This window comes from Zingiber officinale, chromosome 2B (genome assembly GCF_018446385.1).
Source record: "Zingiber officinale cultivar Zhangliang chromosome 2B, Zo_v1.1, whole genome shotgun sequence".
In the NCBI taxonomy this organism is placed as follows: Eukaryota; Viridiplantae; Streptophyta; class Magnoliopsida; order Zingiberales; family Zingiberaceae; genus Zingiber; species Zingiber officinale.
Window position 1 is genome coordinate 122,688,681 of NC_055989.1, and position 23,758 is coordinate 122,712,438.

The 23,758-nt window shown below is 39.3% G+C and overlaps 2 protein-coding genes across 3 annotated transcripts; both read right to left on the bottom strand.

Moving 5' to 3' along the window:
* Positions 1 to 7,446: 7,446 nt before the first annotated feature.
* LOC122049491 (serine/threonine receptor-like kinase NFP) lies at positions 7,447 to 10,790 on the bottom strand. Its single transcript, XM_042610866.1, has 3 exons — positions 9,640 to 10,790; positions 8,105 to 8,449; positions 7,447 to 7,985 (listed from the first exon to the last, which is right to left on the bottom strand). Exons 1-3 carry the CDS (start codon positions 10,750 to 10,752, stop codon positions 7,575 to 7,577), a joined length of 1,869 nt encoding a protein of 622 aa, XP_042466800.1. The 5' UTR covers positions 10,753 to 10,790; the 3' UTR covers positions 7,447 to 7,574.
* A 7,946-nt stretch (positions 10,791 to 18,736) lies between these two features.
* On the bottom strand, positions 18,737 to 19,830 carry LOC122049492 (photosynthetic NDH subunit of subcomplex B 4, chloroplastic-like). Of its 2 annotated transcripts, none has more exons than XM_042610867.1 (5): positions 19,658 to 19,830; positions 19,380 to 19,545; positions 19,245 to 19,300; positions 19,104 to 19,175; positions 18,737 to 19,028 (listed from the first exon to the last, which is right to left on the bottom strand). In XM_042610867.1, exons 1-5 carry the CDS (start codon positions 19,766 to 19,768, stop codon positions 18,900 to 18,902), a joined length of 534 nt encoding a protein of 177 aa, XP_042466801.1. In that variant the 5' UTR covers positions 19,769 to 19,830; the 3' UTR covers positions 18,737 to 18,899. The 2 variants fall into 2 exon arrangements, with proteins under 2 accessions (XP_042466801.1, XP_042466802.1); XM_042610868.1 differs by having other exon boundaries at positions 19,380 to 19,562; positions 19,658 to 19,809.
* Between the last annotated feature and the right edge of the window lie 3,928 nt (positions 19,831 to 23,758).

A 23,758-nucleotide genomic window follows, 5' to 3' on the forward strand; every position in this document is an offset into this window, starting at 1 on the left:
ATCTGCGTAGAGCTTGTGCTACTTGAACAGGTTGTTGTTCCACAACTTCTTGTGGTGTAACAAGATCCTGTTCCACAACATCTTGTGGTACCTATTCAATTTCCATCACAGTGTCAGTGCTAGTATCTTGAATTTCTTCAAAATCGATTTCACTCCCACTAATTTGTCTAGAAATCAATTCCCTTTTAGAAATACACCAGTTTTGGCAACAAACACCTTGCCATGTGTGGGGTTATAGAAGTAATATCCCTTTGTTTTCTTGGGATATCCAACAAAGTAGCACTTATCTGATTTGAGTACTAGTTTATCATAGACTTATCGTCGAACGTAAGCCTCACAACCCCAAATCTTCATAAAAGACATATTGGGACTCCTCCCTGTCCATATCGTATATGGTGTCTTTATGACGGCCTTAGATGGAACTCGGTTAAGTGTGAAAGTGGCTGTCTCTAGAGCATGCCCCAGAAGGAAGTAGGAAGATCTGCATGCCCCAAATCTTCATAAAGTACGATTTCTCTTTTCTGATACACCATTCCATTGTGGTGTTCCAGGTGGAGTGAGTTGAGATATTATCCCACACTCAACGAGATGGTCATGAAACTCTTGGCTAAGGTATTCCCCACCTCGATCTGATCCAAGAATCTTAATACTCTTACCTGTAGGTGCAGCGGAGGCCGGCAAGAGGGGGGTGAATTGCTGAAATAAAAAGTAAACTATACCCTCCTCGGATTTAAACTCAGAAATAAATCAGCAATAAAATAACAACTAAATTAAGGAGACAGAAAAAGAAACAGAAACAGAATTTAACCTGGTTACAAGCAAGGAGGTTGTTAATCTAGGGCGATGAAAAGCTCTACTAGCAGAATCTCCTTTACTGTAGGCGGAGAAGCCTTTTTACACTTAGAACGCTCACTTAGTTGCCAGGAATTGATTACAAGTGAAAGGGTTTTGTACTTCATTCTTGAATTCTTTGAACTTTTCAAAGGATTCTGACTTATGTCTCATCAGATACACATAGTCCTATCTACTGAAATCATCAGTGAAGGTAATGAAATAATTATAGCCTCCTCTAGTTGCTATTCTGAAAGGGCCACATACATCAGTATGTATGAGTTCTAACAGATCATTAGCCCTTTCACCATGTCCACTAAATGGAGTCTTTGTCATCTTGCCTCGAAGACAAGATTTGCATACCTCATATGATTGAAAATCAAATGAGTCTAAAAGTCCATCCTTATGGAGTTGGGATATCCGACTCTCATGTTGGTGCGGGAAGCATCCGATGATCGAACCTTAGTTTTTGATAATGACAAAGGGATTCAAAGTTAAGTTTAATTGTTATTTAATGTGTATGATTGAGTGTTTCAGGAAAGTCCTAGCTGCGGTTAGGCAAGGGGAAAACCCTAGGGGGTGGTAACCCTAGGTCATAGGGGGTGGTAACCCTATGCGAGAAGTCTTGGCGGTTCGGAGCTTCGGGCAAAAATCCTAGGGGCGGTAACCCTAGGTTAAAATCCTGGTGTCGCAAACCAGGTAGAAGTCTGGATGGGTCGAGGATCGGACATCCAGTATGAAGACCGGAAGTTTAGGACACTGAGCAAAAGTCCAGTCGGTTTGGAGGACCAAACTGGCAAAAGGTAAATCTCCTGAGTGGAGTAGGTGAGGACGCGTTCCCCGTAGAGGGAACAATAGGCGTCGGTTTGACCTAGGATTTCCGGTAGGAAATCCGAAGTCAGATCCGGAGAGTCCAGAGATTGTCAAATATTATTTTTATCATATTCATGTGTACTAATTTTGTCTTGCAAGGTATGTGTATATTTTGTAGACTAACACATTTTGCAAGGACAAAAGAGTACACTTGGCCTCGGATGAATAGTGTCTGAGGTGCCTCCATGGAGCTTGGAGGCACCTCGGGTGCAAGCCAGCAGAAGCCAGCGCAACAGGCTTGGAGGCGCCTCAGACCAGGCTGGAGGCACCTTGAACCAGGCGTTGGAGGCGCCTTGGACCAGCCTTGGAGGCTCCTCCAATGGGATAAGGTGCGAATTCTTTAGCGCTTATCTCCGTGGCGGACTCAGGGCTTGGAGGCACCTCGGAGAGGCTTGGAGGCGCCTCCAGCACAATATAAAAGGGGACTTTGAGGCAGCTCTCAGTACATCTGATTCCAAGCAACCTTCGAGCAACGAGCTGCTAACGAGACGTCCCGGACAAGTTACGACAAGCCCCCGACAACTCGGCACTCCGATTCTATTGATTTTGTTGTCGGTATAATTTTCGTTACATTCTTTTGTAATCAATCCTGTAAACCTTTTTTCGAGCTTATAGTTGTTGCCCATCGGAAGCGATCAAAGATCGCGGGCCTTGGAGTAGGAGTCGTCACAGGCTCCGAACCAAGTAACTACTTGTGTTCATCTGTGTGATTATTTTTCCGCTGCGTTTATTACTCGTTGAAGTTTTTCTAAACGAACGAAATAGCCATGAGCGCTATTCACGCCCCCTCTAGCGCTTCTCGATCCAATATCTCATTTATGTTACCTAAATGACAATGTCATAGATATGTTTGGTTCAAATCATTAGACTTGAACCGTTTGATATTTATGTTATAGATTAGGTTTTCAAAGTCTAGAACATAGAGTCCATTTATCAGAAGTGCACTACAATAAAACATGTCATTTAAATGAATAGAACAACATTTGTCCTTTATTATAAATGAGAACCCCTTCTTGTTTAAACAAGAAATAGAGATTATGTTTTTGGTTAAAGCAGGCACATAACAACATTCTTCTAGTTCTAAAACAAGCCCAGTAGGCAAAGATAAGGAATAGGTCCCTACAGCGATGGCAGCAACTCTTGCACCATTGCCTACTCGTAGGTCCACTTCGCCCTTTGTCAATAATCTACTATTTCTCAGCGTCTGCACATTAGTACAAATGTGAGATGCACATCCGGTATCTAATACCCATGAAGAAGAAATAGATAGATTGACTTCTATAACATATATACCTGAGGGAGAAGTCTCACTTCACTTCCTTTTCAATTCCTCTAGGTACACCCTGCAATTCCTCTTCCAGTGGCCGGTCTCACCGCATTGGAAGCAGGTTCCTTCCTTAGCAACCCCACCTTTGGGTTTCAGTGCATGAGCCTTGCCCTTGCCTTTGGCTTGGGTCTTACCCTTACCTTTAGGCTTTCACTTGCCTTTGCCCTTAGACACCATCAAAATGGAACCAGACTTTGCCTTCTTAAGGTTGAGTTCAGCAGTTCTCAACATGCTCAACATCTTAGGCAGTGGTTTGTCAATTTCATTCATGTTGTAGTTCACGACAAATTGACTATAACTATCAGGCAACGACTACAAGATAAGATCAGTGGCAAATTCTTGGCCAAGTGGAAATCCCAACCTTTGTAGATTCTCCACATTCCCAATCATTTTGAGCACATATGGCCCTACGGGACTACCTTCTTGTATTCTGCATTGAAACAGTGCTTTAGAGATCTCAAATTTCTTATGCCTTGCTTGTTCTTGATATAATTTTCTAAGGTGTTCAACCATTTCATAAGCATTTATGTTCTCATGTTGCTTCTGAAGCTCAGAGTTCATGGTGGCAAGCATAAGGCATGATACATCTAATGCATCATCTTGATGCTTCTTGTAAACATCCCTATCAGCTCTAGTGGCAGTAGCAGGGGGCACTTCAGGAATAGGCTGCTCTAGGACGTACAGTTTTCTTTCTCTCTTGAGAACTATTCTTATGTTTCTATACCAGTCTAGAAATTAGCTCCATTGAGCTTATTCTTATCAAGGACAGATCATAGAGATAGTGGCTTCTACTTACTAGACGACATGGTGGTCTACAACAATAAAATGCAGAGAAGTATCATACTCAGATCATTTAATTAGGCCATTAATTAAATGATTCTCTCACTGAATTCTAAAGCTTGATAGAAGCAAGTCACTACTAGCTCTAAGCTCAAAGGCAAAGACATTCTAGTGAGACAAGATCCACATTATACCTCATCTTGAGTTAGCATTGGCTAATCGCCCAAGACTTGTACAAATTAGGTAGACAACGTGTACCAATTGAACAAGATCCATATTATACTTTTCTTGAGTTAGCTTTGGCTAATCACCCAAGACTTGTATAAATTAGGTAGACAACGTTTACCAATTACATCCTATGTAACTCTTGTATCCTTAGGTGAACAACACTGTTTGCTCGTTTTCCCATCTTATGAAATCCATATTATAATTCATCTTGAGTTAGCTTTGGCTAATTACCCAAGACTAGTATAATATGATTTACATCTTATGGGATATGCCTTTAAGTTCTCAATTCAATTGAGGTAACTTAATTAAGTCATACTCAAAGTTCAATAGTCAGACATCACAATTGTCCAATAGCACTCTACCAAGATAAAACGAGCCACTTTGCTTTGGCAAACCGGACTACAGATGATCGAGGTAGTAGTGAGTACCAAACTTTGATAGGCATATGTAAATGACCTAATACGATAGCTACACATGCATCACATACATCATGGCATATCATGACATATATCAACATATACACAAGTTTAAATGTGACATGGTTATGGCCCCCATAAACTACGATCTTCTCAAGCCAATGAGAAGAGCGATAAGTCAACCTAGGTCTAAGCCGCTTCTCTAAGCACTTCCTTGGTTGTCGTGTGTTGTTGTCCTTCCTTCCTTTTCACCCGTCTTCCAGAAGACTAACTCTTTCTAATTTTGTACATTACAAAATCTAAAGAAACTCAAGTTACATTCGAGTGTAATCTAATTACAACAAGAATAAAAGGGATGAAGGCACGACACACAGGTCGTATTATGAATTACAACATTACACAATCCAATCACATTGGGGTCAAAGGGCCATAACCATGTACCATGTCATACATATTCACAATATTCTTATGATATAAATTTACTATGATTTCAGCAAATAAATTATGAGCCGCAACGCCACGGCGGTCCCACTATCCGGTTAGCGGGCGGGGTCAAGGGGCAGCGCCCCCGAAGCAAAATTTATTTTGCATACTCATTGTATGAGTTGATGCTTTACCCGAGACCCTACTACCTACAATACCAACTACGTTTTGTTCTAAACAAAACATCTCTAGCCGAGACTTTGTTGGTCACACACCAACTATGTTTTGTTCCCAACAAAACACCCCTGGCCGTAGGATTTGGCCGAGACACAAAATCTAGCCAAGACTCATAGTCTGGCCGAGATTTACTCTCTTGGCCGAAACCTTGTTTGGCCGAGACTCATAAATTTTTGTAAATCACAGTAAACCCTATCAAGTAATTTCTATATCATATATAAAAATTCTAACTTAGCATAGCCCTTCGCAAGTGGCTCTGATACCACTGTTGGGATTTAGCGTGCCCAAAGACGCAGAAACACAGCGAAAATATTCTAGATCCTCTTCCAGCAGATCCATGCAAAGGGAAGAAACATTTTCTGAAAACTATACTAAGCTACATGATAGGATTATACCTTTGTTGCGTGCCCTTCGCAATCCCGATAGCAATCTTTTTCTCTGGATCCAGATCTCAGCGCGTTCAAGCGTCCGCGCCTCTATGGTATCCACACGAACATATCCTTCGTTCGTCGCACGAACGAAGCCTTCAAAGAAGAACCATCTTCTTGTACTAGCAAGAAATATGATTCGGCCAAACATCAAGAATCGGCCATGGAAGAAGGAGGAAGAAGATGGAATCTCAAGAAACACCTTTTCTCATCTAATTCATCTCTTCAAAAATAAATGACAAAAACCTATTTATATTTATACCATGAATACCAAGGGTATTTTGTCTCTTTGTATTCCTCTTAATTGGTTGGATTTATTATATTGGATTAACCATTAATTCAATAACCCAATAAGTCTAACCCATTGAGTGTAACCTATTGAGTCTAACCCATTAATCCAATCAACGTGTCTAATTTGGATTGAACTCAATCCAATGAGTAAGTTCATTTGAGTCTAACTCAATTAGTAACCAAAAGACTTAATCATCTCATGATTAATTTTTAGGGCTAATTACTAACACTTCTTATGGTCTATGTTTATGTTGATAACATAGTTATAATAAGAACATATTTTTTTTATCGATTTATCAACTTTAATAACACTTTTGAGTTTTGTTTTATACAAAGGATTTTAGTAATCTAATATATTTCCTAAGGTTTAAAGTCCACTCTGACTCTTATGGTATATTCCTATATAAACATAAATATATTCAAGATTTAATTGCTTTAGTTGGACTTCAAGACTCTTTATTTATTAATGGTCTTCTAGAAGTGAATGTTAAGCATCACATGGAGGAAGGAGATCAATTTCCTGACCCATCTTTGTGTCCCTAATTAGTAAGAAGTTTGAACTACTTAATTAACTATTACTAGACATGACCTCTCATTTGTTATCCAATAAGTTAGTCAATTTATGCACTCTTCTCTCCATCTTTATTTGGATGTAAGTCATCGCATCATAAGTTATTTTTAAAGTACTTCATATGATGGTTTATTCTTTTTTACTGAATCTTCTATGTGTCTTAATGCTTTTAGCGATGCTATTTAGCCAGATTGTCTAAACACTCGTCACTCTATTACAAGTTGGTGTACGTCTCTTGGAGATTCTTTAGAATCATGGAACAAAATAAGATTGGGTCTCCAAGTCTTCCATTAATGAATCTAAATATCGTGCTATATTTGTTGTATGCTTTGAGATTACTTAGCTTAGGAGATTGTTATTTGAGCTTAGATTTTTTCAGTCTAAACTTAGACTTCTCCGTGTTGATAATATAAGTGTTATTCAAATTGTTACTAATATAGTCTATCAAGAGCACTCCAAGTATATTAAGATAGATTGTCACTATAGTTTAGAAGTCACCGTGTCATTTCTCTTTTACATATTTCCATAACTTTACATATTACTAATGTGTTTACTAAATCTTTACTAAATCTTATATTTCATGAATTTCTGATTGGCAAATTGAAAGACTTGGGCAATGGTTGATCAAGAGGCAGCAACTAACAATTCATTATAAGCTAGATGAATTTAAGATAGAGCAATGATATGCACAAGGAAAAAACTCAATGAAATCTCAAGGATAGACACATAAAGTCATGGTCCACCATTTCACTTTTTGTGAGTCTCATTACTTTATGTGTTTATCCTTGAGATTTTCATTGAGTTTTTTCCTTGTGCATATCATTTTTCTTTAAGATAAGGCTATTCTGAGCTCTAGCCCAATCCCAAAGAATTGATGTATTCTTTTTTTTTTTCTTTCTCTTTATTCATTTTATTTTAGTGTTTTAGTCCATCCCATTCATATCAAAGATTTTTATATCACCTCTAATTTCTGGATTAGTCCCTGATTATACTGTTTTTTTTTTTTATATATCAAAGATCTTTTAGTTCTGGGGAGAAATTTAACTATATAGAACTCTCTGATCTCAACAATCTCAGTTTTAACGGGTAATCACCGAGCACTAATATAATTATTTATCCTTATATTACAATTCCAACACTAAAATAAGTATTTATTTAAATTTTCAATCTCACCTTCCTATTTTATGGAGATTGCTGCTGCTCTCGTCGACGGAGAGGTTCTCCGCAGAGTCATCGGCAAAGGCAAAAGGCTCTTCCGCCTTGGACAAAGTGTAAGCCACCTCGACCATGCTCGGCCTCCTCGTCGGATTCTTCCGCAGGCACTCCCTCGCCAAGTCCACCACCGCCACCACGCTCTCCAATGCGCACGTACTCGCCGCCAACGCCGAGTCCATCCATGCCGCCACCGCCTCCTTCCCTCTGCCGAAAACCGTTCGCTCAGCCTCCGCCCACAGCGCCCGCCCGCCCGCCCCCGCCGCCTCCCTCCCCGACACCAGCTCCAACAGCACCACCCCGTACGCGAACACGTCCATCTTGGTGGTGACAAGGCCATCCGCCAAGTACTCCGGCGCGACATATCCCTGTGACATATATATATAAGAAATAAATATATTCTTTGAGAAATCTAAAAAACTAAATGTACTTTTGAACATTTTCATAATTTTAAATGCGTTTTTATCCATTGTTGGCTTGGCTCTACCTGCGTGCCAACGATGTGGGTGGTGACGGCATTGAAGCCGGCGCGGGCCAGGCCGAAGTTGGCGACCTTGGCACGGAGGCGGTGGTCCAGGAGCACGTTGCTGGTCTTGACGTCCTTGTGGACCACGCGCGGCCAAGTGTGCTCGTGGATGTACTGCAGGCCGTTGGCCAGGTCTAGCGCGATCCGGACTCGGACTCGCCAGTCCAGCTTTCGGGCCAGGCCTGGCTCGCGCAGCCACCGGTCCAGGGAGCCATTTTCCAAGTACTCGTACACCAGGTAGCACCCGCCGCCGCTGCTGTCGTCTATGCAGAACCCCTCGAGCTTCACCAGGTTGATGTGGTTCACCTATTTTGGAATCATCGGAGTGCTCAATTAATTCAGGGGCTAGGCATCCATTTTTGTCAGCGAAAATTGAACGCTCGCATTTAAAATTTAGAATTATGAAATTCTCAAAATATTTTTCATTTTATTCCTTCCCCTCCATTGTTAATTTTCATGAACACCATCGTTATAGTATTAATTTTCAAAGATCAATAAAAAATAATATTGCATAAATCCTAGATCAGTACCACAATAATATTATTCTTGAAAATAACACCACAATAATGATGGTGTTGATTTTCAAAATTCATCAGCAGAGTAGTATTGTATTTAAAAATTAACACCGTAATGGTACTCTTATTTGAAATTAATATTATAGTTAGATTATAATAAGTCAAGTCGAATCGAGTCTAAAATAAATTGAGTTATTAAAATGATTGGTTAAATTTGACTTAATTTTTTTTTTATGAACTTAAATTTGATCATTTAGATATTATCGAACTCTCGATTCAAGTTACCTATTTAAAATTTTTATATTTTAAACTTGTTTGTTTGATTAATTATTGATTTTGATTATATAAATTTATTAGTTCAATTTAAAATTTTTGCAACTTCAAGTACTCCTTTGGGTCAATTATCAAAAAGTCATATTTAAAGTTGTGAACTTTTAAAAATAGCCTACCTAACTTTTAAATTTTCTAAAAGATGCATTTATTTTTCCATTTTATTCCTCCTATTAATAATTACAGTGTTAATTTTCAATAACTCATCCGAGTGTAGCGTTGATTCTAAGAAGTAGTCTTAATTTTCAAAAATTCACACTATTATGGTGTTGATTTTTAAAAATAAATACCAAATGATGTATAAATTTTAAAATAAGCATCACAAGTGTTGTTCTTGAAAATAAATACCAAAATGATGTTGATTTTCAAAATGTAACACTATATATATTTGAAAATAGTATTATTTTTTAAAATCAGTATCAAATGATTAACCGGAGGACTAAAATGAGAAATAAATTTAAAAGTGAGATGTGCCGTTTAAAAATTACTCAATTTTAAATGTTCTCTCTAGACGATGGCTTGAAATTGAATGAAGCTCTTTCCATTTGGTACTAAGTCTTTCTATAGATTATGTGGACTAATTGCTTTAAAACTAAATAGAAATAAATATTAAAAATGCAAATAATAGAAGACAGAACAGAGAGTAATTACCTTCTGCAGGATCTTGAGCTCGTCCCTGGCGTTCCACTTCATCTTCTTGATAGCAAACGCTTCTCCGTGCATGATTCCCTTGTACACCGACCCCATAACGCGGCAGCTCGCCCCGAAATCGCACGTCGATCGCTTCAACTCCTCGATCGAGTACACCTTGTACTTATCCAACCACTCCGAGATCTCGCCGATCAGCTTATCCTCCTCCGACGATCTCACGGCGAACTCCATTTTGCCAGCGTTAGTCGTCGCCGATGCCAATTCATTATTACTGGAACTACTTTTTCCATCTTTCGATGTCGAAATCCAAAGCGATATTACGGATAGCAGAAGAAGAAATCCAGTGATGCCCAATCCGATTGCTAGCCCTGTGATCACTCCGTCTCTGTCATTTTCCACGTCCGGAGAAGACGCCGGAGCAGGCGAGGAGTCGGAGAGAAGCAGAGGCGGTGGTATTTGATACAGAGGCACAAATATTACCGAAAAGGTGCCGTTTTGGGGACCATTCAGAGCGATCAAAGTCGGTACGTCGGTCGCAAAGCTCGCAGCCACCGAAGCGTAGGTGTCGGACGGCTGGAGCACGTACGTGACGAGGCCGAGCGGCCGCCGGGTCATGTTGATGTCGAGGCAGCGGCAGAAGATGGGGAAAACGGCGGTGACTCCGATAGAGAGATTCGTTGGGATGAGCGTCGGGTTGTCCAGCTCGACGGCGGGGTAGGAGGTGAGGTTGCCGAACTTGAAGGTGGAGACCTGGTAAAAGGTGTCGCCGGCCGCGATCTGGTAGGGGATAGCAGCGGAGGAGCGGTTGGAATTGCAGGAGCAGGTCAACGGGACGAGAAGGGGTTGGTATGGGCGGAGGGCGGCGCCGGTGGCCGAGAGGTTGTTGGAGCGGGCGACGGAGAGGCGGCTGGCGCCGAAGAGGTCGCCGACGGACGCGAGGTCGAGGGCAGGGAGCTGGTCAGCGGCCGCGCGGTAGAGCGCGTAGGCTGAGCACGGGTAGATGCTGCGGTTGGCGGCGCAGGGGACGCCGTCGGATAGGGGCGGCGTTTGACCGTCAACGGATTGGAGAAGAAGGTCAAGTGCGAGAAGGAGGAAGAAGGAAAAACTCATCATTAATTGTCTGCCTCGCTGAGTTGTGTTCCTCGCAGGTTAAGGACTAACTCTGCACACTAAACAAGATACTAAATAAATAAATAAATATTAAAAATTATTAATAGAATTTCAACATTCAATTATTCTTAAAGAATTAGGTTTGTATATTGTTTGGTGATGGGTTAACAAAAAATAACCTGATAATAGGACATTGATCCATCATTTAAAAACTAGTAAAGCCGGTGGACTTGTCGAAAGGCATCACTTTAAAAATATATATTTATCAAAGGCATCAGAGTGAATATATAAGATATTTGATCAGTCACTGTTTACTTGGGTCCAGATCGTCATACGTGACGTGGTTTGGAAAATTTGCAAGTGACATTGATGGGACTCTTGCAATGCTAACAGGGTTTCAGGGATCATTGTGGAAGGAACTTAGACATTAAACTTTTGGTACTTCCTACTCGTTGAATGATCTCAGGTTTGAGAATTAGATAGATTAAAAAGCCATTTGATGGAGGCAGATTTTGTTCCTGTTGTGGTTTACAAGGAAAAAAGAGAAGGTAGAGTAAGAGAATGAGGAAGAGTGGATTCATTTGGTCCAATAGCATAAGCAACCAAAAGGTCAACCATACTTCAAGGGCCCTAATGACTATACAAGCATAAGCCAAGTCAAGCCAAGCAAGTGAGGTATTTAGACAAGTTATTCTTAGCTCAAACAAGTTGGATGGATTAATTAGCTCAAACAAGTTGTTCTTATGTTGATGTCATTAAACTAGATGAGTTGGAGAACCAATTAAGTCATATGAATTAATTAATATTAGTGTTGATCATGTCCGAAAGCGTGAAGTTGGAACGTCGGAGAGGTGGCAGTTTCACTGACTGGATGATGACCTCGCTTCTCTCTGTAAAACAAAATTAAAACCATGGACAGGGTCCCTGACGTTGGTCCTTCGACGCTCAAGTTAGAAACAGAGGAAGGAAAATGGAAAATGGTAGAGATCGAGACTTATTTTTCTTGTCTTTTCCTCATACTTGACATGCCCTTTTATACCTTTCTTAGTGACCTTCCATCTTCTCCTGTTTAATGATATTAATTATCTACAGAAGACATCTTTGTCTTGACTTCTGTGTATTTAATGATAGATGGAGTGTTCTGCTTTGCTTTCTCTTCCTCAAGACCTTTAGTCTTCTCCTTTATTATTTCGCGTGAATGATACCACTGCCCTATCAAACCGGACAGGTGGTTCGCTCGGATTGATTTCCTGCCGACCGGGCAGCATCATTCCGGTCGACTGATGTAGTCACTCTTGCTCAGACTAGTCTTGTTTGAACCCTGGTGTTGACCTCTTTGACTTTAACTTACACCGTGACTATTACCCTATTCCATGTAAACTCTTATCTCCGCATTAAGTGCAATTGTAGCTTAAGTGGTAAAACTTGGAGCATTGAGGTGGCAACTTAGCTTGAGTACGATGACTGAGTTCTTAAGGGTTGTCGGGAGACATTGAGGTTTTTGACCTTGGTAATGCTAAAGGTTAACCAAAGGATGTTGCAGTATGAGGCTATAACAGTTGTCGTCTCTAGCTGACAGAGGGGATAAACAACAATCATGCCTACAAATTGCTTCATAAAATAGCTCAGTGATCCTATCTAAAATATAAGTCAGATAGAGGCCGACGAAGGTGGCGCTGTTAACGGAAAGACGACTTTGACACACCCTGTATATGTGCATCGGGGAAGCGAACCCACATGTGGAACCAAAGGTCTATAGTAACAGACCTGGTGGTACTTGGATCCTACACACACTCAGACAAGCACACAGAGCGTTAGAGACTAGAAACCAGGGAAAAGGTCCCCGACACAGGTCCTTCTACACTGAAGTCAGGTTATTTTTCCTCGACAAAGTAGTGTACAAAGGAAGGAGAAAATAATTGTTGAAAATATGTGCGGATGTGCGTGTACCTGGACAATGAAGAGGACCTCCCTTTTTATACGACTCTGCCTGCGTTTTAAGCCTAATCGTTTCTAGAGAATGTCAGGTGTTAGGGGCATATCGGGTGAGAGAGGATGTCTGGCGGCCTCCAATTGGTAGGAGGAAGGTTCCACTTACAGTGTGAGGCAGAACATTAGAATATTTCCTGACTTACAACAGTTATTCTCTGACAAGAGGTTACGATTCTCTGGCACTATTGTCGCTTAGCGTTATCCATCCCGCCCGGGTCAATATTGTAGACAGCTCGAAATGATTGCTCAGATGTGTCGCAAGGACTGATCCTTGATGAAGAGGATGAGCTGTGCCTAATTGGTCGGGGCTCATCTGAGACTGTGAACAGGAACCCCGCCTTCATGACTTGATTGCTGAAGAGTCGGTCGGGGGCTGTCTGGTAAAGGTATCAGGGCCATATGTAAAGCCTGAGCTGGGGAGATCCAATCAGTAGGGGGTAGGCTAGGAACTAGTCCAAACCTCATGCCAGGGCTTAGACCCCCGGTCTCGCCTGCTTATGACCGACCAGAAATTATACGGCTGGTAACACGAGGAGGCCTAACTCCTGTCTTCTCTTGACTATTGACCGCCACGTTCTCTTGACCATTGACCGCCACTCCCTCTTGACTATTGACTTTCTGGCCTTATCGGACCCCTCATTTACAAACCATATCACTCAGTGTTTATGTATTTTTATCTTTTATCCATTTAGAGATGGTTGATTCAATCTCAGGTTAGTTTTCTATTGGTTACTAGATAAATCCAAAAAACATAGATCGACCATTAGGATGCTCTGCACCATGAATGGTTTGAATACCATAGACGTTTATTTAGGCTACATGGAAATTAAACCCTCAGTATTTGGGGAAAATGTCCATCCTCTTACCATGACATGAAGTTTGGGTCGATGAGCCTTGAATGTTGGTGGACTTTAACTTCTAGATAAAAAACGGGATTGTCCAATACAAATTGTGTTGGCCAATTTGCCGGATATTTGGGGAATTAGTCGAATTTAATTACATTGAATCAAATTTAACTTATCTGTCGAGATGACCTATGCAGATAATCTCAGGCTGCTAGCAGGAGTTGGTTTCTGCTAATTGCTGATTGCAGATTGTGCAGTGGCTGAGCGGGTAAAGCGTGCAGCCGGCCAGACGTACGACCAGGTGGGCAGAGAGGTTGAGCAGCTGAGCGAATGAGCAGAGTGGATAAGCGGATGAGTAGATGAGTGAGCAACGCAGATGAGCGAGTGAGTAGAACGGATGAGCGAATGAGCGAGTGAGCAGAGTGGATGAGCGGATGGACGAGTGAGAAGAGTGGATGAGCGGATGAACGAGTGAGCAGAGCGGATGAGCGGGTGAGCGAATGAGTGAGCAGAGCGGATGAGCAGATAAGTGGATGAGCGAGTAAGCAGAGCGGATGAGTGAGCAGAGTGCTGATGCCTCCTCTAGGTCCCATCTTGGAAGACTTAGGGTTCTTTTGTTTCGAGTTTTGACTGTGCTCGACCATGTTAGTTTTCACAATAGCTTGAGAGAACAGTTTCCTTTATGAACTCTTGTTATCTTCTTCGATACGAAGTGTAACAATGAATTCCTTCACATTCATCTCCTTCCTCTTGTGTTTCAGGTAGTTCTTGAAGTCCTTTCAACCGGGAGGCAGTTTCTCAATGATAGCAGCTACCTGGAAGGTTTCACTTAGAATTATCCCTTCTGAGTGGATCTCGTGCAAGATTACTTGAAGTTCTTGGACTTAGCTGATCATCATCTTGAAGTCAACCATCTTGTAATCCAGGAATAGACCTATGATGAACTTTTTAGCCCCTACATCATCCATCTTGTACTTCTTATCCAGGGGCTCCCACAATTCCTTAGCGTTCTTCATGTTATACATAACATACAGCAAGTCAGCAAGACAGTTGAGGATGTAGTTTCAACAATGGAACTCAGAATAAGTTTATGCCACCACTACACTAACGGTCTGTGCATCAGCATCCTCAGCATGCTTTGGAGGGTCTTTGGTCAAGAACCGAGCCAGATTGAGCATGGTCAAGTAGAAAACATCTCTGGCTATATCTTGAAGTTCACTCCAGTGAACTTCTCTGGCCTTTCCCCATGGTTGATTGACACAGTTCCAATCAGGGCAGAGGGGGCTTTCAGGTGTTGAGTCTGTTACACCTTAACACTTTGTTCTATGGCCATCTCAACTGAACTCGATTTTGTTTCAAGATTGTTGACTCCAAGATATTGATCAGCCAAGTCAAGGAGTTTCAGGTGATCTTGCATAAGATCCACTCAGAAGAGATGATTCTGAGTGAAACCTTCTAAGTGACTATTATTATTAAGAAGTTGTCTCCCCGCTGGAAGGACTTCAAGAACTACTTGAAGCATAAGCGGAAGGAGATGAATGTGGAGGAACTCATTGTTAGACTTCGGATCGAAGAAGATAACAAGAGTTCAGAGAGGAAGCTGTTCTCTTAGGCTACTGTGAAAGTCAATGTGCTCGAACATGGTCAAAACTCGAAATGGAAGAATCCTAAGTCTTCCAAGATGGGATCCAAAGGAGACATCGACCACTCTACTCACTCATATGCTCATCTGCTCTGCTCACTCATATGCTCATCCGTTCTGCTCACTCGTCCGCTCTGCTCACTCGCTCATCCGCTCTGCTCACTCATCCGCTCATCTGCTTATCCGCTATGTTCATCTGCTCATTCGCTCTGCTCACTCGCTCATATCTTCGGATCGAAGAAGATAACATGTGCTTTGAGGGTTTCTCGGGCGTTTGTTTCCTAGGATACAACGATTATCCGTGATGCACACCAAGCACTGGTGGTCACGGTGAACTGAGCGGTACCCGACTGCTATCACAGGTTACTGTCGAGCAAGAGATGCATGATAGAGGAGGGGAAACGTAGGCGAAAAGCTTCAGCTTTTTGTGTGTGTAACCTCTTTTGCTAATGATCGCAGCCTCCTTACATAGGAGTTTAGACCAATGGTAATGCCAATGATCATTACTCGTTGAGTTGTGAAACGCCAACGTTTCACTCAGACCATTTAAATTCTGCATTAAGCTTAATTTAATGCATCCGTTACACACTTAAATAAGTAGTAAAAAGATTTACGTGGTAAAATGTTAGTTGTTGTCTGACATTCAGTGTGCGCAGGTCGTACTCACAACAAGTCAACTTGGTTTAGTGCAATCCGAGCCTTAGATTTTCACCCCCTTGCGTACCCACGCGTGAGAGAGAGTCTCTTTCCTATAGTTGTTCACATCATCAATGCATGTGAATCACTATAAACCAATTAATATGCCTTGAAACTCCCAATGTGGAATTAAAATTCCATTCACAATGAAACTTTTTTCCTCTTCCACCCCTTCTCCATTCACATATATCCAACAAATTGAAGCTGACGCAATCCAAAAACACAACATGCGCTTTCGTTGTTTCCTTTGGGATGAGTGATGGATTGATTATATGAACTTGATTGAGTTATATATATCTAACTTGTGCCTGCGGAATGGTCCGGACCGTTGGAAAATGGTCCAAGTGCCTGTAATGAATCCAGGCATCTGGACTCATTTAAATTTTTTACATTTTATTTAGGGTACATTATATGTATTTAGGGTTTAAAATTTTAAGATTTCGAAGTTGGATTATAACATGTTTAAGTCAATAAGATTTTTCCTCTAAGATTCAGGCTTCCCTCTTAGTTTATAATATTTCAGATTAAAAATTTTAGATACTCATAGGATATATTATATGTATTTAGAGTTTAAGATTTTTTAAATTTAGGGGTTGTATTATAAGAGAGTAGATCCTCTGGACCACTACATTTATTTGTTGATTTGGATGGACCTCACCTGCTAAACATATGGGGTCCATCTAAATCAATCGATCAACCTCTGTGGTCCATCCTCTGATCCGTAAAATATGGACTAGAGGATCCCACCTAAGATTCTAATAGGTTTAAGTTAATAAGATTTACTTCTAGGATTTAGACTTTTCTCTTAGATTATAGTGCTCAATATAAATAATTTTAGATATTCACGAGATATAACATATATATTTAAGATGCTTTAAAAAAAAAATTTATTTTTAAATTTTTTTAAAAAATTTAAAAAATAGAGTCGAGACACCTAGACTTAATCTAGGCACCCTGACCAAAATTTTTTTAAAAAATTAAAAAACAAATTGAGGCCCCTTGATTAATTTCAGGTGCCCTGATAAATTTGTCATGGACTATTTGCACATAACGGTCCGCATAAGATGTTTGGGGGCATAGGTTGAGAGCACAAAAGATGTGGTCAACTAAGATTGCCCACCTAACAATTTTAGGAGTTACATATAGATAGTTGCAAGTGCCTACATAATTAACCCAAGTTAAATTTGTGGAGATAACTCAAGGTTGACTTGGTTGGTGGGATCATAGCTCATACACTAGGATAATACAGGGCGGTCTTCACCATTGGTAAGGCCCTATGCAGGAAAATAAATTTAAGATTATAATATTTTTTTAAAATTAAAAAATATTATTAAAAATATTTAAATTATATCACATAGTAATAACTTTATCTTTCTTAAACCTCACTAAAATTTAAAAAATAAAAATTATTTTAGATTAAACTTTCAAACATAATTTATTAAATAATATATATATATATAATATTTTTAATTAAATAAAATAAGTTAAATTTTGTCACTAAAATATTAAAAATACTAACTAATTTAGCAGTAATAAATTATTATAATACTAAATATATATTATAATTACTATTTAAAAAAATATGATCAATTTTAACTTCAATGAAAAAAATCATGATACAATGGTAAAATTATTATTTATGACCTAGAAGTAATAGATTCATGCGTACAATAGACTCTTCTCAGGGATCTTGTGTTAGTGAGAGCTTCAAATATGCTTTTGGCTTTCAAAAGTATTTTTTAAAAAATATACTTAATTTTGGTCAGTAAATTAAACTTTGTCAATAAAAAATTAAAAATTATGAATCAAATTTTAATAATCATAAAAATAAATTACCAACCAAATCTAATATTAATAGTAAAAATTAAAATTATCAATTAAATTTAAGTTTGACAGTAAAAAAAATAATAATAAATTTAACTTTAATCTACAAAATATTAAAAATTATTGGTGAAGTGTAAATAATTAAAAATTATTAACCAAATTTAATTTGGCAAATAAAAAAAATTAAATTTATCAATGAAAATAAATCTGGACTAAAATTCATTTAATCATAATTTTAAATATTTAATATCCAAACACATATATTTCTAAATTAATGTTTATATTTAATTATATATTTATATATAAAATTTGGTGGGCCCTAGTATAATAGGGGCCCTAGGCATAGGTCTTAATGGCCTATGCCTTGAGCCGGCCGTGGGATAGTATATATAATCAAGCTTTAATGCATGATGAGTTTCCATGGATCTTAATGAGTTTCCATGGATCCTCAATGTTGCCACTACATAATTGACCCTTAATACATGAATAGTTATAGAAAATTCATCATAGCCGTTATGCTAAGGGAGGCCAAGCCAATAAAAAGAAAATGAAAGCTAAAAGAGAAGTTCGCATAGTGGACAAGACCGCAAATGCAAGATGAGGTAACCTAAGAAGAAGGCATGAATTACCTATTAGGTCCATGGGTGAAACTTATAAGTCAAGGCTAATAATCCATATAAGATTATTAAGCATGGTGCTATATCCTCTTTCATTGTTAGATCCCATGACATTAGAAATACAACTACCAAATTGTATCTCATAGAGATGAAAAAGAAGTAATAAAATCTTAAGGTTTATACTTTATGTATCCGCATTAAGAATTAAACATGATCTTTGACCGTTAAGATCACTAAAAATGATAGCCTAATTCCTAATTGTCAAACCATCTCAATGTCTCCCATTTCAAAGTCTATTGGAGCTAGATTTTTACTTATTCTCAGAAATTATGGCGGTAATAATGCAATTGTGTTTGTATAATATTAGATCATCAACAAGGTTCATGAGAACCGGTATAAGAATTTCAAAGTTCACTATACATTTAGAAGCATTATTCTGAATCAAACAAGTATGTAAGAATTCATGTTCAGAATTCAGTTCATGATGTTGAACAGATAACCCTGGTGGTGATCATCAAGCAAGTTTGCAGCCTTTCACTTCACTAGCTCCTCTTCTTTTCTGGCTTCCTCCAGCTCTCTCAGCCCACCAACCTTTTGTTCAATTTCCTCAATCAACTCCTCTCTCCATAGCTCTGCTCTTGCAGATTCTTCAATATCTTCTTGCTGTATGTATATTCATCAGGAGGGTTGTGATACAATACCAAAGAAGAAACAGCCAGAGAAATGAATTTTTAGTACCTTTTCGTAGATCCAGTGCACTGATCCGTCTCCTCCATCTTTGCGGTACCCCTCGCTATCGTAGAAAGGATCCTGCAGGTTCTTGTTCAGTCAGTCGGAAATTAACATTGGAGAAACAAGAAGAGCAATGCGTGGTCTCACTTTAGTGGATCCAAAGAAACAGCAACCCCAGACGGTGAACATGATGTACATGGTATCTGCAGAAGTCAGCTCGATCGTCATGTGAGAATAGGAAAGAAGAGATGGTGAAGCAGACAATTTGTTCCCAGTACTCACAGACGTTCTTCATGGTTGCATCGCTGAGATGCCAAATGGACTTGTGCACAACGTAGTCCCTCTGGTTCGCCACGTGCTCTACCATCACGGCCATCAGCGGCCAATCCGGGAAGGCGTTCAACTTCCATGAAGCGCTGCTGCTCCCCTGACTCTTGCCTTCCGGGCACTGCATCAGCGGCCGTGCTTCAGTTAAACAAGCATGCGTGCAATGAGCAGATTCTGAAAATTTTCGGACTAATTAAACTAAATTGACATACTGGGGAGAAGAAGTCTCTTACTTTGCGAAAGAGAAGGCCGGCCGGAGACGTCGTGGAGTTCGGGAAGCGACTGTGGATGGACTGAGAGAGTAGCGACGGGGAGCGGAGGGCGGAGGCGGTGACCGTCGCCATTTGTGGTTCAGGTGCTGGTGGATGATAAATTGGATAAGCAATGAGAGGAAGTGAAGCCGATGGGGTTGTGGTATAGTTTAATTATTCACATGGTTGTTAATGGGCTCAAACATTGTGGATGCGAGGCAGATTTTTAGTGGTTTGGGTTCGAAAATCGAGATGGGTGATGGGAATACTAAGGGAGGATGACTTTGTTTTTTTTTTAACCGATTAGTTTTGAAAGCTCATCCTTATGCATTGTGGATTCGAGTCAAATTTTTAGTGGTTAAAAAAAAATTGATCTTTTGCTTGAACGTAAGGATGAGCTTCTCCTCTATCTTCTTGATGATTTTTTTTTGATAGGATTTTTTTTTTTCAAATGAGGAGCGTAATCAAAAGATGCTGGACATCTGAGTTGACTATCGCGTGCATTTCTCGATTTACCCTGGTGGTCGGTGAAAAACTTCCGTGGGATCGGGTCGGTCACTTCCAGGAATAATCAATGAGGCTAACTGAAATTATCATTTTTTTTTATGGGCCACAAATGCTGCATTCTTTCTTTGTTCAGCTTGACATTTTGATTCAATTTCTCATGAATTTTAGATCTCTTAAAACTTGGTAGGAATCCACTAATGAAGTACAAAGAGATGTGTATCCTCACCGAGTGTTATTAATCCATTATGTATCCTCTTAAATCTTCCATGCGTTTGATTGATTATTTCTTCATCTTCTATGATAAAATTTTATAGTAGATTCGTGAGAAGATCTCATTTTGCAATCTTGGATTCTTGATTTCCTTCATACAATCTTTTTTGAACAAAAATCAAAAGGCCATCCTATTTTTAATGAGTCATTAAAGGGGTGTCCTTTTTTGCTTTATTATCAAAAGGACATCTCACCCCTGGGTTATTTTACACTTCTCTCTAATCTATTGTTCATCCGAGTTTGGATGTTTTCAGACCAGTTCAAGGCTGGCTGGGGTCGACAGTTGGGCGGGGAAAAAACCAATACAATTAGGATTTTGTGCTTCTAAAAATAAATCCAAACATTTCAAACCCTCCTCCTTCAAACTCCCTCATTCACCCTTCACCGTTTTCGTCTATTAACTCCCTTGTTGTCATCTCGTCTTGCCTCGCCTGTCTATCGCCGTTCATCTACAATGTGTCCCACATGTACGTGCTCATCTTCTATTATCTATCTTTTAACTATATGTTATTGTTTCATTTTATTATTTAGGGTTTAGATTTTAATATCAGTTCAGTTCCCATTCAAGTTCCCAAACATCTTCATGCTCCATCTAAATGTCATTATTGTAGCAAATATAACATTGTAGCAGCTACAAAACTGTAGCTGCTACAACATCTTATTTGTGGTCCTACCATGTTGTAGCAACTATGATTTCATAACTAAAATATTAAGTATTTGCCCACCATTTTAAGTCGTTTATATTATCACTATGACCAAATGACCAACTGATGTAGTTGATAAGTAGAAGCTCATTTGTTTGGGTCCTAGACATATTGTATAATGCAAACATTAGAGGTCTTATACAAAATATATTTGATAATTGAGACTATTATACTAAGTGTTTCATCTTTTAAAATCAAAAGATTATATTCATAAGAAAAAATGTTGCTCTGATTCTGGGACTTTCAGACTACGACAATGAAGTTTCGTTGCATTTGGATATCACCATTTAACATTTTATGGATCAGGATTGTTCAAAGAATGAAGTAGTGAACAAATTCACTACCATCTCTTGAATATGATCTTTTGTTTTGTCAAATTGTTATTTTTGTATTTCTTTTATTTGCGTGTTATTTAATACTGCTAGAAGTATATCTAGACTACAGTACAATCACTACTTGATTGTTTAAATGATTTTGAAAATTTAGGTAGATATAATTAATGTAAGATTGTATATGACTATATGCCCCTATAAAGGTCATTGTTGTGATGCTCTCACATAAGCCCAAGCCACCAGGCCTTAAGGGAAATCAAACTCCAATGCTGAAAGGATTTGCACACCTACTTGTTGTAAGTTATTAAATTTTACTGTAACTTCATTGATTAAAAATTTATAACCATACTTATTGTATTATAGGTTTGTATGTGTGAACATGTTATAATCATAGAGTCATACAAGAACTTTGTCCCTCCAAGAATATGCCTATGGAAGTGGACAACCTCATGTGTAGAAAAAATAAAGACGGTGATTAGAGAGCTACCTTCATAGAAAATAATAGCAACTTTGCTTCCATCAAATTTAGAGAAGCATCCTATCAACTAATTTCATAGTAGATGTTGAATAGCAAATTGATGATCAAATTGTATAGAAATTTGTTAATGTGTCTTTTCTTAAGTAAGCAGAGGATGTTCATGAGCATGTAGCAGAGGATGTTCAAGTGGAACATGTAGTAGAGGATGTTTAGGATCAAGCTGTAAAGGATGTTCAAGAGTAAGCTGAATGTCAATGCTACAAAGTAAAAGATGATAAACTTGCTAAGATACATACTTTGGTTGCAGAGTTGAGCATGAATATTAAAGAGAATGAGACAAAATATCTTGTTGATTTATTGGAGTGGAGTGCCAGTAATGCTGACATTAACATTGTTCAGAAGGACAAGACTATAGGTGAAAAGGATAGAATATTAGTTGTAAGAGATAGAATAATAGATAAACAACAAAATACAATTGTAGAGCTCTAAAAACTATTGTAGAGCAAGGTATTGGAAGAAGCACGAGCATCCCCTACCTCGTATAAAGATCCCATAGAGCCTAATCCGCCAACACATATAAGAATATTTACTTGCAAGAATATTGAGTCACTACCAACTCATAAATTTGAACAAGCCCCCAAAGGAAAAAGAACTGATAGAAAACAAACGGCTACAATACCTATGTCTGTAGAAGAGACAACTAAAGGGAAAGAGAACAACAAGAAGATTATTCAACATGAAGATCCAAAAGCTCATATCCTATGAAATAGTCAACCATAGTCCCATCAAATCAACAATGCAAACATTCTCAGTGTCAAAACCAAAGTCTTGAAGGTACATTTGATTATAGTTATTTTTTTATTGTTAATCCTCAATGACATGTTTGTTTATGTATTGGTTCAGCAAGCGAAGACAAGTTTTAAGAAGAATAAAGATACAGTGGTAGCAGATGCATTATTGAAGCATAGTCAATTAAAGTGAGTTAGTCGGTAGTGTAGTTGCATAAGCATAAATTGCTATGATAATGATGAGTAATTTGTTGAAGTCTCAATAAATGTACTATTAAAACAATAATAATACTATTTTCATCCGCATCATGATATATTAAGAATAATACATTTGAATATTAAATTTTACTATCAACACTAAAAACATACTAAAACCACTTACATATTTAGAAGTTGCTATATCACTTATACTTTTCGTAGCTGCTATACACACACACACACACACACACACACACACACACACACACACACACACGCACACACACACACACAAGTGTTAGGCTGCGATGCTTATGCTATGGTTTCGTGCAGTGCTCGTCCACGTCATCCACGTGGGAATGAAGTTGCGTAAAGGGCGAGAAAAAAAAATGCATTTCCCTCAAACCTCTCCTGTGAGCCTTAGCAGAAGTGTCGCTCCTATCGCGAGTCATCTCCTGCTGCGAGCTTTCCCTCTCTTCGTGATCCTCCCTCTCTTGTGAGCCTTAGCAGAAGCGCCACTCAACCCTTCACACATTGCCTTCTCCTGTGAGCCCTAGCAGAAGCACCGCTTAACCCTTCGCACATTGCCTTCTCCTGTGAGCCCTAGTAGAAGCACCGCTCCTGTCGCGAGCCATCTCCTACCGCGAGCCATAAGCTCTCCCTCTCTTTGCAATCCTTCCTCTCCTATGAGCCCTAGCAGAAGCGCCGCTCAACCCTTCGCACATCTCCTGCCGCGAGCTCTCCCTCTCTTCGCGATCCTTCCTCTCCGCGAACCCTAGCAGAAGTGTCGACTCTTGCTAACTCCC

Bases quoted from the DNA above. Each gene is read 5' to 3' on its own strand.
- LOC122049492 (XM_042610867.1), bottom strand. From the start codon at position 19,768: ATGGCGACGGTCACCGCCTCCGCCCTCCGCTCCCCGTCGCTACTCTCT. The intron at 19,546-19,657 runs GTAAGAGACTTC...CCGCTGATGCAG, and splicing joins CCGGCCTTCTCTTTCGCAAA to TGCCCGGAAGGCAAGAGTCA. The intron at 19,176-19,244 runs GTGAGACCACGC...AAGAACCTGCAG, and splicing joins GTTTCTTTGGATCCACTAAA to GATCCTTTCTACGATAGCGA.
- LOC122049491 (XM_042610866.1), bottom strand. From the start codon at position 10,752: ATGATGAGTTTTTCCTTCTTCCTCCTTCTCGCACTTGACCTTCTTCTC. The intron at 8,450-9,639 runs GTAATTACTCTC...ATTCCAAAATAG, and splicing joins AGCTCAAGATCCTGCAGAAG to GTGAACCACATCAACCTGGT. The intron at 7,986-8,104 runs GTAGAGCCAAGC...TATATGTCACAG, and splicing joins CCCACATCGTTGGCACGCAG to GGATATGTCGCGCCGGAGTA.